Raw genomic sequence first — 13,510 nt, 5'->3', positions numbered from 1 at the left:
TTTGGAAGATCCATTTGCGACCAAGCTTTAACTTCCTGACTGATGTCTTGAGATGTTGCTTCAATATATCCACATAATTTTCCTTCCTCATGATGCCATCTATTTTGTGAAGTGCACCAGTCCCTCCTGCAGCAGAGCACCCCCAAAGCCTGATGCTGCCACCCCCGTGCTTCACGGTTGGGATGGTGTTCTTCGGCTTGCAAGCCACCCCCTCTTTCCTCCAAACATAACGATGGTCATTATGGCCAAACAGTTCTATTTTTGTTTCATCAGACCAGAGGATATTTCTCCAAAAAGTACGATCTTTGTCCCCATGTGCAGTTGCAAACCGTAGTCTGGCTTTTTTTATGGTGGTTTTGGAGCAGTGGCTTCTTCCTTGCTGAGCGGCCTTTCAGGTTATGTCGATATAGGACTCGTTTTACTGTGGATATAAATACTTTTGTACCTGTTTCCTCCAGCATCTTCACAAGGTCCTTTGCTGTTGTACTGGGATTGATTTGCACTTTTCGCACCAAAGTACGTTCATCTTTAGGAGACAGAACGCGTCTCCTTCCTGAGCGGTATGACGGCTGCGTGGTCCCATGTTGTTTATACTTGTGTACTATTGTTTGTACAGATGAACGTGGTACCTTCAGGTGTTTGGAAATTGCTCCCAAGGATGAACCAGACTTGTGGAGGTCTACAATTTTTTTTCTGAGGTCTTTGCTGATTTCTTTTGATTTTCCCATGATGTCAAGCAAAGAGGCACGGAGTTTGAAGGTAAGCCTTGAAATACATCCACAGGTACACCTCCAATTGGCTAAAATGATATCAATTAGCCTATCAGAAGCTTCTAAAGCCATGACATCATTTTCTGGAATTTCTCAAGCTGTTTAAAGGCACCATCAACTTCTGACCCACTGGAATTGTGATACAGTGAATTATAAGTGAAATAATCTGTCTGTAAAGAATTGTTGGAAAAATTACTTGTGTCATGCACAAAGTAGATGTCCTAACCGACTTGCCAAAACTATAGTTTGTTAGCAAGAAATGTGTGTAGTGGTTGAAAAACGAGTTTTAATGACTCCAACCTAAGTGTATCGAAACTTCCGACTTCAACTGTATGTAGACACTGTTATGGTGCTGCAGCACAGGAGGCTGGTGAGAGGAGGACAGCTCATAATAATGGCTGGAATGGAGTGGTATCAAACACATGTTTGATACCGTTTTCTTTATTCCATTCCAGCCATTACTATGAGCCCGCCCTCCCAAATTATGGTGCCACCAGCCTCCTTTGTACTGGAGATAATGGGCACGTTCCACAGCGGGAAGCAACAACCAATGGTTGCATGCCACATCAAAGACTGTGTCATTGATTGACAAATTGCTATAATATATTATGTTAGCTGATAGTTAAAATTAAATTAAATAAATTGGTCATTTAGCAGACGCTCTTATCCAGAGCGACTTACAGGAGCAATTAGGGTTAAAAATTCCTATCCAGTTGTGAGACGTCAGCAACATCTAAGCATAGGAATGTGCCCCAAGACTATGAAGTTGAAAAGGTGGAATTCCCCTTTAATAGAGTTTGTATTTGTAACAAATACAATTTGTTAAAAGTGTATTTGAGCACTAGTCAGGAAAACCATCACTATAGTTTATAAGCCAGTATGTTCTACTATAGCTACACTGAGTGTACAAAACATTAGGAACACCTGCTCTTTCCATGACAGACTGACCAGGTGAAAGCTATGATCCCTTATTGATGTCACCTGTTCAATCCACGTCAATCGGTGTAGATGAAGGGGAGGAGACAGGTTAAAGAAGGATTTTTAAGCCTTGAGACAGTTGACATGGATTCTGTATGTGGGCCATTCAGAGGGTGAATGGGCAAGACAAAATATTTAATTGCCTTTGAACGGGGTATGGCAGTAGGTGCCAGGCGCACTGGTTTGAGTGTGTAAGAACTGCAACGCTGCTGGGTTTTTCATGCTCAGCAGTTTCCCACGTGTATCAAGAATGGTCCAGCCAACTTGACACAACTGTGGGAAGCATTGGAGTCAACATGGGCCAGCATCCCTGTAGAACTCTTTCGACATCTTGGAGTCCATGCCCTGGCGAATTGAGGCTGTTCTGAGGGCAAAGGGGGGTGCAACTCAATATTAGGAAGGTGTTCCTAATGTTTTGTATACTCAGTGTATATTTCCTATTATGTGTAACAATGTTTTCCTCTATGTTGCCATATTTATTATTTTCATGAATCATGTTTGTTCTCAATAAAACTATATCACTACGATGGTAGTGGTTTGGCACTTCCTTTCTGTGCGACAGGCTGGATGTGTGTATGGTGGGGTAGAGTGGAGAGCCTGAGAGGTGATCAGGACATTTAAATGTCAATGACTCAGCCAACCTGTTCTCGAACCTGACCCTGGGTTGCACAGGAAGTTACAGCATGCTGCGTCACATCATGCTGATGTCAGAGGTTCTAAACCAATCACTGTGGGGTATACAGCTGACAGAGATGCTGCGTTCACGTGCTAGTCGGAACTAGGAAACGCCGAAATTTCCGACTAGCTAACTGGTTGTAGTTATACACGTGCCGCGTTAAACCAGTTATCAAGTCAGAAATTTCAGTTTCCTAGTTCCGACTAGCACATGAACATGGCAAGAGACACAGAAGAGGGTAATGACTTGTTCATGCCTATTGAATTAGACCCTGTACACTGAACATACATATTTGTTGTAATGTTTTGGTTTTTCGTCTGTGACTACACAAAACAATGGTAATAAATAATCATGTCATTGCCATTACATATTGAATATTTTAATGCACTCAAAAAAACATGACTTTATATAATTCACAAAGAATCGATAAAAGGAAACTCCTGCATCAGAGCCGGTTTTACACAACAGAAGAGAAACCATCAGTTCAGGTATTAAAACTAAAAGTAGTCTCCGATTTGGTGTGTGGAACAGTGCTGGCCACGTATTGCTGCTACAAAGCTGAGGATTATAGGAGTTTTACAATAGAGAGGGAAACCCTGCTCCACATCTCACACACACAGCTGGAAAGAGTAAAAACCCCTTGACTGCATCTCTGCTATGAGAGTTTTAGACAGGGGGTCAAAACAACATGATAAAGTCGTCATTCCTCGTGCACACCATCCTCCCCCTCTATCTTATTTTCTCCCACACTCCTTCTCCAGTCATCCTGGTGGTCACCTTCTCTCTCTCCCGGTCAGAAGCTTGTTAGACAGAGGTCTGCTTGTAGTTCTTGGTGTCCAGAACCTTCTTCCCACACATGGCACAGATACCTAAGAAAGAGAAAGCAATATAAGGGAGATTGTTATCAGGTGAAAGTGTTACACAATTTGCTTCTGAAAGAGCAACCAAAATGTCATATAACATGGGGTGTGTGTAGGTAGATATAGTACCTTTCTTGTAGGCGCAGCCTTGGCAGTAGTGAGATCCTGATTGGTGAACAGAGCTCTTGCAGATTCTGCAGATGCCAAAGCCTGACTTTCCTGGCTTCCCATAAGGATCAAACCTGTTGACAAATTCATATTACTGTAACATAATCATAACCTGACCATATACAACATCAACCTGCTCTCATCATCATTAACAACAACAACAGTCTTACCTGGCCTTCTTAGATGTCAGAGCCTTGTTCTCGTTCAGCTTCCGCCCACCGCTCTCTAAAAAACATAATACAATACTGTAATGAATAAAGAGTATCAAAGAATTCTAAACTATGTAATACAAAATTATGTAACTACACTACTCTACCTGTTGTGTTTCTAGCTCCATCCTTCCAGGTGTCGGGAGTTATCACCCTGCCCAGCTTCTTCTCACCTGAGAGAGAAAGAGAAGAGATAGAGGCCGAGGGTGGAAAAAGAGAGGAAGAAAAGTTCAGAAATATGAGTGGTAGAAATGAAGAAAAAAAAATAGGTCGAGATGGGAATTCATTGCTAGCTGCAGAAGTCACACAAACACTTCTCGTTCGTTCTCTGATACACAGTCGGGCATGTTAATTACGTAGACTAAACAACAAAACAAGCCTTCAACAACAGTTTCTAGCTAGATACCGTAGCTCAGATAAACAGAATCAGCTAACGTTAGCTAGCCAGTTAGCTGGCCAGAGTAAGCTAGCTGGCAAGCTGCTAGCACAGCATCGCTTTCTAACGTAAGCGTTATTACATGCTTTACGGATATAACTTCCTATAATCCCAAAAAGGTCGTACTTACAATTGTCACAAACCATATTTTCTTTGTTTAGACGAAAAAACAACACTTTTTGCTAAGAAATTGTACCTAAATGTGTAGCTCGTGTGTCAACAACGATTGTAAACTTCCTGTTAATCTGGGACATCAGAATCCGATTGGTTGAGCTCCCAGGTGTGGTGAATCGTTATTGGCTGCCAGATATGTCAGTCAATGTAGGGTAGGTTCAAGCATCTGGCCTTGCTCGGCTCCATGTTTACGGAAGTGAGTCTGATGAATGAACACTACATAATGTCCGTGTCGATGTGAAATTTTGAAAAACTGTCACGTATAGTTAATTTGTCTAATTTAGAATAGTAGCTACTGTCATATGTCTAAGGATGAAGCTAGCTAGGCCACAAAGGCAGTAGCTAGGAGCCAAAAAACGTCAACTAGACTCAACGTCGCAACAGCTCAGTAGTAAGAGGTTCTTAAGGTAAGGCTTTTCAGACTATCCACTGGCACTGCCTGTATCTGCCCAAGTTAGTTGGTTTTGTGCTAATAGCTGTTAAAGTTATTACCAGGGGGGTTAGTGGTTCAGACTATTATGATGATCATTTACAATGCAACCAGCCTGGTCTGGCATCCCTGAGTCTGCATCTGTTAACCATGCCTTTATTGCACAGGTGGTTGTGCACTCGCCCTGTAACGGCTACGTCTTTTCCTCTCAATCGATGCAACATGATACCATAATACCATATTTCCTATCCCCGTACAGGTAGACCTGACCAGACCTCTCTCCAGCACAATGTGGGACCAGGAGATCAGACAGATGGCATCCAGCCACGCCATCATGGCGTCGGGGGTGTTTATGGCGACAGTGGTGCCGGCGGTGCTAGTGCCGGGTTTCTCTGTGTACGGGACACACCTGCTGTGGCTGTACTCTGTTGCCGGGGCCGTCGCCGTGGTCAACATCACCCTGTTCTGGCTGTTGGGGGTCAGCCCTCCCACCAAGAAACACACTATCACCTACAAGGTACAGAGGCATACACACATCTGAGGTTATGATCAGTTTTATATCAGACCAGTACTGAATAGTATAAGCTGATCATCTCCTCTTCCTCTCCTCCAGGTGTCTAGGTTGGTGCGTTCCTGTCTCTACCTGCTCCTCTCCTGTCTGTTCTTCCACACTGTAGTGATCCTGTATGGAGCACCGCTCCTGGAGTGAGTTCTGCCAAGAGTGTGTGTGTTTCCAACTGCCAAGATTGAGTGTGTCAGATTGTGTTGTACATCTTTGTTTCTGACTCTTTTCACTGTGTTTAGGACTGCGTTGGAGACGTTCTCTCTGGCGGTGTTGTTGACCAGTCTAACCACTCTGAGGTGTGTGTGTGTCCTTGGGCCCAACGTCCAGGCTTGGATAAGAGTGTTCAGCCGACATGGGTACTACCTCTATCTACATCTACTTCTGACTCTCTCGGTCTCACACATTTCCTCATCCTCATATTCTCTCTCTAGTCAAACTCTCTCTTCAACTAGGGCTGGCTGATATCGAATTAATTCGATTAATTTGAATTTGAAATTAGCGCGAAGTTCCAAATGCCTGTATCGTTTTTATATTTTTCTGTTTTTGAGTGTTTGTCTTTTTGGCCTCATCTCCTTCGCTCCGTCTGTGCTGTGCACCTTGCCACTTGCACACAGACACCAAGCTCCTCCGCCTGTCACTAACAACAACGAAGAGCATCTTCTTCCTCTCTGACAACAAGCCGTTTCAACTCGCTATTTGCATTTGAGGTTTGGTCCAACATAATCGGTAATATGGACACCAAAACACATTTTACTGTAATAGAGAACTTAACCTTTGTAAATGTATCCTTTTTATGTCTCAACTCCCAAAATGTAGAACAGAGCAGACTCTACAAGACGGGAGTATCAATGAACATGATTGTGAAAAATGTACTGTATACGCAGTTTCTGTCGCGCGCGGCATTGCAGTACCGCTAGCAGCATTTTAGCCAGACGGTTATGTGCTAGCTGTCTAGTCTGTGTTTTATAGATGTGCAATGAGCATAAAAATCCGTATTTATATAAGCAATTGGCAACTCGTTCTCATTCTGAGAAATAACCATCTTATCCAGGTAGGTCACTTGATTTCAACATTGAAACAAAGTGAACAGGCTATATTGTTCAAACAGTTGGAGACAGACAGGTGGGTGTGAATGTATAACAGTTCAACTGTTCTACCTTGTTAGCAAGCAAATAGATACAAGTTTGCTTTAATATAAATATAAATATTAGCTGGCTACTCACTAACAGGTGGGCTTGTGCTTGAGAGATTGTTTATTAGACCTGTGTTAATTTCCTATAATGTCTGCTACCAGAAGTTGGTCATTATTAGTGGATGAGCATGCTTCTGGTTAAATTTGTAATAAAAAGGGCATTTTCATAGACAGACTTGAAACAACATAAAAAGCAGGTTAAACTATTTTGATCAAATAATTAAATTATTAGTGGGCCTTAGGGTTGAAGGCTTATATTTAGGCCTAGGTATAATTGTACAAGCCCTGAATTCATTAGATTATTCCCGACTGTTTGAAATGCAGTGTATTGATAATTAATTGTGTAACAAAGCTTATTTAGATAACTTAGTTTTTTAAAATCGAGATATCGTGAATCGCCCATACGTTTGAAAAATTTGAGATTTTTAGGCCATATCGCCCAACTCCTCCTTTCTCTCTCTCTCGCCCTCTCTCTCGTATGTCCACCAGGAGGCAGTCTTCAAAACTACATCACAAGCTTCACAATGACGACGCTTTGTGTGTGTCTGTGAATGTGAAATGTGTATTTAGTGCCAATAGTCTACACCCCATTGAACTTTTGTCACATTTTGCTGGCTTAAATTAAATTATATATTTTCCCCTACATATCTACACAACCTACACTTTTTTAAATTGAATGAAAGTTATAGAACATTTTCCAAATTAAGAAAAAAAAAACTGAAACATCATAATTGGGTAAGTCTCCACCCCCCTGAGTTAATACTAGGTGGAAGTACCTTTGGCAGTCATTACCGCTGTGAATCCTTTTCATTAAGATTCTACCAACTTTGCACAACTCTTAGGGCGACATATATCCATAGTTTTTGTCAAAATCGCACAGGCTCAGTAAATTTGGTTGGGAATCATTGATGGGCAGCGATATTTAAACCTTGTCTCAGATTTTTTAAGCAGATTTAAGTCAGCACTGAGACTGGACCACTCAGGAACACTCAGAACCTATTGGAAAGCCATTCTGGTGTGTCGTTTACATAAAGATGTGTGTAATTGCTCCGCAGAAAAATAAAACCCTATCATAGGGTTACGTTTTCAGAAGACAGGTAGGTTTTCCTGTAACATTTTTACATTTGCTCCTTTCATATTTATTTTGATCCTAACAAACTCCACAGTCCCTGCCGGTGACAAGCATACCCATAACATGATGCTGCCAACACAATATTTGTGTGTGTGTGTGTGTGTGTTTCAGGGCCATGTCAGTGTGGGACACCTCTCTACAGATGGTGGTCGGCTGCAGTGTTGTTGGAGCCTGGCTGGGAGCCTTCCCTATCCCTTTGGACTGGGACCGACCCTGGCAGGTCAGAACACACACAGACAGAAAGGCCATGAGTAGATTGACACGATTCTTTACTTTCATATCAGCAAGCCATGTCTGTTCTACACAATGTATTTCTATCTACAATTGTCTGTAGGTGTGGCCCGTCTCCTGCAGTCTGGGTGCAGTGATTGGTTACCTGACTGGGCTAGTCGCCGCCCCCGCCTGGATCCACTGGCACCGCAAACACCTCACCTACAAGAGCAAGTGATGGACTGGGGAGAGAGTGAGGAAGTGATCGACTGGGGGGAGAGAGTGAGTGAGGAAGTGATGGACTGGGGAGAGAGTGAGTGATTGTGTTTGTATACGTGCATGCGGTTTATATGACAGTCCTCCAGGCAGCTGATCCATTATCCCTGTAGTAATCCTATATTCCATTGGTATCTGAATATGTATTGGAGTGTTGGAGTAGACAGGCCCTCTCCTGTAAAATATGTTGCCATGTAAAAAGATTTTGACAAATAAAGTCTTAGTTCTCTACAAACTTTTTCTTTGTAATCCTCTGATTATGGTTAATCCAATAGGCTTGTAACTGGGTAATTACAGACAAAAAAACACAAACAGCCACAGATGTGCATTACACACACTGCTCCATTAACTCTAATAACTGCCATCTTTCAATGTCACAACTTATTGTATTCATTTTCTGTACTATGGCTAGGCTATTGTGTGTGTTGCTGTGTACTGAAAGGTCATTTGTCTTTCTTCTTCCCTGGAGAACTGCTCCAATCTTTACCTTCTGTTCAGGGAGTGAGATGGAGAGAGTGTGCAGTAAGAAAGAGAGTGGGTGGAAAGAGAGGAGAAAGGGGGGGGTGCAATAAGGAGAGAGAGAGAGGGGGTGAGTGGGTACAGAAATTGGCTGTGGAATGAGTCAATACTCTCTCTAATTGAGGGACTAACATTTCATGACCATTTGTCTTCAGCGGTCTCATCATACAAGCTCTCCCTCATTTTTATTACCCTCTCTCTCCCCCTCCTTTTCTGTCTTTCACCCTCTTCTTTCTCGCGCCCTTCTATTCTTTCTATATAACCCCCTCCTGTCTGTGTGTGTGTGGGGGGGGGCAGGTAGAGATACTGAAGTTCTCTCCAGTCGCTCTTTTTCTAAGAGCAGGAACAATAGAACACATGACAGAGAGCTGCAGTGGGCCATCGTGACACTCAACCACAGAGAAATGGTGAAGGAGGTAGACAGTAGGTAGGGATTGGATGAGGAGAGACGGTAGGTAGGGATTGGATGAGGTAGAGACGGTAGGTAGGGATTGGATGAGGTAGAGACGGTAGGTAGGGATTGGATGAGGTAGAGACGGTAGGTAGGGATTGGATGAGGAGAGACGGTAGGTAGGGATTGGATGAGGTAGAGACGGTAGGTAGGGATTGGATGAGGTAGAGACGGTAGGTAGGGATTGGATGAGGTAGAGACAGTAGGTAGGGATGAGGTAGAGACGGTAGGTAGGGATTGGATGAGGTAGAGACGGGGAAGGGGTAGATGTATTGTATGTGTAGCTGGGCAGCATAGTGTCGGCCAAGCCAAAGGAACCTATAGATGTAAAACCTTAGCAAAGAAAATTAGAAAAGAGCCTGACATGTCTCTTTGGCTTATAGAGGCAAAGAGGAGCATCCGTCATAACAGCACAGCCACCCACCCCTCTCTACAAGAGACGAAAGATGTCCAAGAGCCAAGTGAACAGCAGCTCAGACTGCACCAGATGGAGGTCTTTCTTAAACACATCCTTCCTCTGGCAGACCTGTGGTGCTGTCTAAAGCTGTGTGGGAATAGAAGGTCTGTCACATCTCCATTCTAAAGCTGTCGGTCAGAGAGAGAGCGAAAGAGAGCCAATGATGTACAGTGCATTCGGAAAGTATTCAGAGTCCTTGACTTTTTCCACATTTTGTTAGGTTACAGCCTTATTCTAAAATGGATTAAATTGTTTTTCCCCATTTTTTTACATTTTTAGTCATTTAGCAGACGATCTTATCCAGAGCGACTCACAGTTAGTCAGTGCATACATTTTCCTTTTCAGTCCCCTCATCAATCTACACACAATACCCCATGACAAAGCAAAAACAGGTTTTTAGATATTCTCATTTATATCATAAATAAATAAGAAAAACTGAAATATTACATAAGTATTCAGACACTTTACTCTGTACTTTGTTGAAGCACCTTTGGCAGCAATTACAGCCTTGAGTTTTCTTTGGTATGACACCTGTATTTGGGGAGTTTCTCCCATTCTTCTGTGTAGATCCTCTCAAGCTCTGTCAGGTTGGATGGGGAGCGTCGCTGCACAGCTATTTTCAGGTCTCTCCAGAGATGTTCAATCGGTTTCAAGTCTGGGCTCTGGCTGGGCCACTCAAGGACATTCAGAGACTTGTCCAGAAGCCACTCCTGCGTTGTCTTGGCTGTGTGCTTAGGGTCGTTGTCCTGTTGGAAGGTGAACCTTCGCTCCCAGTCTGAGGTCCTGAGCACTCTGGAGAAGGTTTTCATCAAGGATCTCTCTGTACTTTGCTCCATTCATCTTTCCCTCTATCCTGACTAGTCTCCCAGTCCCTGCCACTGAAAAACATCCCCACAGCACGATGCTGCCACCATCATGCTTCACCATAGGGATGGTGCCAGGTTTCCTCCAGACATGAAGCTTGGCATTCAGGCAAAGAGTTCAATCTTGGTTTCATCAGACCAGAGGATCTTGTTTCTCATGGTCTGAGAGTCCTTTATGTGCCTTTTGGTGAACTCCAAGCGGGCTGTCATGTGCCTTTTACTGAAGAGTGGCTTCCGTCTGGCCACTACCATAAAGGCTTGTTTGGTGGAGTGCTGCAGAGATGGTTGTCCTTCTGGAAGGTTCTCCCATCCCCACAGAGGAACTCTGGAGCACTGTCAGAGTGACCATCGGGTTATTGGTCACCTCCCTGACCATGGCCCTTCTCCCCCGATTGCTCAATTTGGGCAGGCGGCCAGCTCTAGGAAGAGTGTTGGTGGTTCCAAACTTCTTCCATTTAAGAATGATGGAGGCCACTGTTTTCTTGGGGACCTTCAATGCGGCAGACTTTTTTTGGTGATGAACTACACGCAAGCAATAAATGACTGTAGTCTACATTTCTATAGAAATATACTACGACTCTGAGGGGGGGTTGATGCAGACGAGACACAGTCGGGTGCTTTGGGAACCAAGCCAATAAGGGACAGAGGATCACTGGGTAGTTAACTGCTTTTATCACATTTATCAACTATTTTTATACAAATGTGCCAGACATACATCATATAATTACGTTAATATTTTTGTTCCTCCTCATCATCAACATCATAATTTCTCTGTATAGTTTCAGTCTTAGAGCCGTGGATGACGTGATAGGGGTGAGTCGGGTTAGTTGATCCTAGGCCAAGCCAGGGGTGTATTCAGTGAGGTGAAACTTTCAGAATATTATACAAATAAATCAGAACACTTCTGTAACATTCCCCCCTTCTGAACAGACCCCTGGTGAACTTGGCTGGTCTGAGCTGGGCTTGGGATATAGGGCTGGACTGGGTTTAGGTCGTTTTCCTGGGTTGTGCAGCCATGTAGAGGGCCACGAGGCAGTAGAGTGCGCCTCCTACTGTCAGAGCCATGGTGGTGCGGTACAACAGTCTGTCAGGGACACCTCTCTTCAGATGAACTGGAATACCATCTGACGTCTGAGGCAGGGACAGAGAAAGAGAGAGGGACTGTTAAGCCCAAAACACACAGGGAGAGTTGTATTTTACGTGTGTGAACGAGCGTGCTCACGCTGTAAATACAGGGGAGTGAAAAAGACAAAACAGACATCTGCGAGCGTCAATGGCGTCACGAGCATATAGCAAGTCAAATTAGAAAGAACGTTTCTTTTTCTCGCGGAGCAATGCTGGTCAAATTAGCCGATAAGTTGTCAGAAAATAGACTGTTTGTGCATCGTAACATTGAATTGTGACATATATAGTTAAAAAGTGTCTATTTAGTGTTGCTAAGTTTAACTGCCAGTGCCAACATTATGTATAGGATAGAGCTTATAATAAATGATGTAACAATGCATGAATGCAACGACATTCTATACATTTATCAACTGGATTGTGTTTCGGAATTGCACATCACGTTGTCGATGTCATTTATTGTCGATGTCATTTAATGACAGTAGGCTATCACCGTTGTAGCTTACAGCCAATTTCATTGATGAAATTCAAATAAAGTGCATGTTTGGGGAGGGCCTTGGGTAATTTGTAGAAAAGGAATTAGAAGAGATGTTATGATCTTCCCTGTGATTTGTTGTAGTTTAAAATGTATTGGGCTGTAGGCTAGGGTTTATCAGTAAAATAGGCTACCTATATAAAAAAAAACAATGGCAGTATATCAGTGTTGATTTCCATCAAAGGCATATAACCTAGGTGGGCTATGGCTGGAAAACTCAAGGAACTCCAATTTCGAGAGAGAATACAACTGTTTATTATGGCTTTTTATGACAATCATGCTGCCTTACGTTACGCAGTGTATGAATTAATGCCAACTTCACATCGTTGACAGACATCGCCCCGTGTGACTTGGGCTTTAGAGGAAAGAGAGAGGGGGGGAGTGTGTACCTGGAACAGTCTCTGGAAGTCTGGCACCTTGTTCACCCCTAGGTATTCCATCATGGCCCCTGACTCTGACACCATCTTGGTGGGTGTAGCAAACGTCATGGTGGGAGGCTCTGCTGGCAAACCAGGCCTCAGACCCTGGAAAAGAACACACAGTTTTATCTCAACACCAACAAGTTAGGACAACTCATTTAAGCACTTTTGACAAGCAATATAACCAGGTGCTAGTCAACTCAGTAAGGACAGGAGGGACGCTGCCACCTCTGGACATAGCTAACTAGTTACACAAGCAATGAAGTTAAGGTTAAAAAGTAGAAATATACGTATCCCTATTAATACAACTCAAAAGAAATACATTTTTCACGTTTAGGCTCGGCCTCTTGGATACCCCACGACCTTTGTTCTGTCAGGCATCGCCGCACCGTCAGTTAATGAAGGTCACTGACGCTGGGTACCCAGCCTCTCACTGTCCGACTAGTGCAGTCTTCTCCCGGACTTACCTGCGGGCTGTAGGCGGTGGCCGGTGCCGACCCTGTCAACCTCTGGCTGAAGCCGCTGAACTTGTAGTATGTCATGTTGCCAGCTGAAGGACAGGTCAGATGGTGATTAGTTACGGTTACAACACACAGCTTCCCTCGAGAAAAACACCCGGCGAAAAGGGTCTTTCCTGAGGCAGCGTCGAAGGAAAGTGACGTAATGAGGTGTCTCTGCACTGCCCGTTCATAAATACAACCGCTATGTCTACCCTATGGCCTCACCACAGTACCAAAGAGTATTGCGTCCCTTTAAAATTTTAAGTAGAAATTGTGCACCAGTATTGAATTTTAAATGCCTGTTATATTAAATGAAGTTTCCTTTAACATAGACCACATGGACAATGAAATCAATCAGATTTTTAATATGAATAAAGACTTGCTAAAGTGCCAAAATTCTGCATTTTGAAATGTCCCTTTGTGCACCCTCTGTTACTTCTATGAAGATTTCAATCCACATAACCCCAAGATTTCTGCACGTTTTCATGATCAGTGTAAAGCCATAGTTATTTTGTTGCTTTGAGAAAGTCATTTCTGAAGATTATTATTTATTTTATGTTATTAATGA

The 13,510-nt window shown here is 43.3% G+C and overlaps 3 protein-coding genes across 3 annotated transcripts; 1 reads left to right on the top strand and 2 right to left on the bottom strand.

Annotated features, from left to right (window-relative positions):
- Positions 1-2,787: 2,787 nt before the first annotated feature.
- On the bottom strand, positions 2,788-4,349 carry LOC121530755 (cysteine-rich PDZ-binding protein). Its single transcript, XM_041836014.1, has 5 exons — positions 4,228-4,349; positions 3,769-3,834; positions 3,623-3,677; positions 3,414-3,526; positions 2,788-3,293 (listed from the first exon to the last, which is right to left on the bottom strand). Exons 1-5 carry the CDS (start codon positions 4,241-4,243, stop codon positions 3,229-3,231), a joined length of 315 nt encoding a protein of 104 aa, XP_041691948.1. The 5' UTR covers positions 4,244-4,349; the 3' UTR covers positions 2,788-3,228.
- Positions 4,350-4,450: 101 nt separating this feature from the next.
- On the top strand, positions 4,451-8,314 carry LOC121530691 (phosphatidylinositol-glycan biosynthesis class F protein). The gene is made up of 6 exons (XM_041835889.2): positions 4,451-4,678; positions 4,961-5,218; positions 5,315-5,406; positions 5,506-5,622; positions 7,702-7,810; positions 7,925-8,314. The coding sequence occupies exons 2-6, from the start codon at positions 4,991-4,993 to the stop codon at positions 8,036-8,038; spliced, it is 660 nt and encodes a 219-aa protein (XP_041691823.1). The 5' UTR covers positions 4,451-4,678; positions 4,961-4,990; the 3' UTR covers positions 8,039-8,314.
- A 2,701-nt stretch (positions 8,315-11,015) lies between these two features.
- LOC121581997 (cytochrome c oxidase subunit 7A-related protein, mitochondrial) lies at positions 11,016-13,092 on the bottom strand. The gene is made up of 3 exons (XM_041897485.2): positions 12,910-13,092; positions 12,413-12,547; positions 11,016-11,497 (listed from the first exon to the last, which is right to left on the bottom strand). The coding sequence occupies exons 1-3, from the start codon at positions 12,982-12,984 to the stop codon at positions 11,354-11,356; spliced, it is 354 nt and encodes a 117-aa protein (XP_041753419.1). The 5' UTR covers positions 12,985-13,092; the 3' UTR covers positions 11,016-11,353.
- Positions 13,093-13,510: the final 418 nt, after the last annotated feature.

This window comes from Coregonus clupeaformis, chromosome 1 (genome assembly GCF_020615455.1).
Source record: "Coregonus clupeaformis isolate EN_2021a chromosome 1, ASM2061545v1, whole genome shotgun sequence".
Classification (NCBI taxonomy): Eukaryota; Metazoa; Chordata; class Actinopteri; order Salmoniformes; family Salmonidae; genus Coregonus; species Coregonus clupeaformis.
The sequence above is the reverse complement of the archived record's forward strand: the minus strand, read 5'-3'. Positions and strand labels throughout refer to the sequence as shown.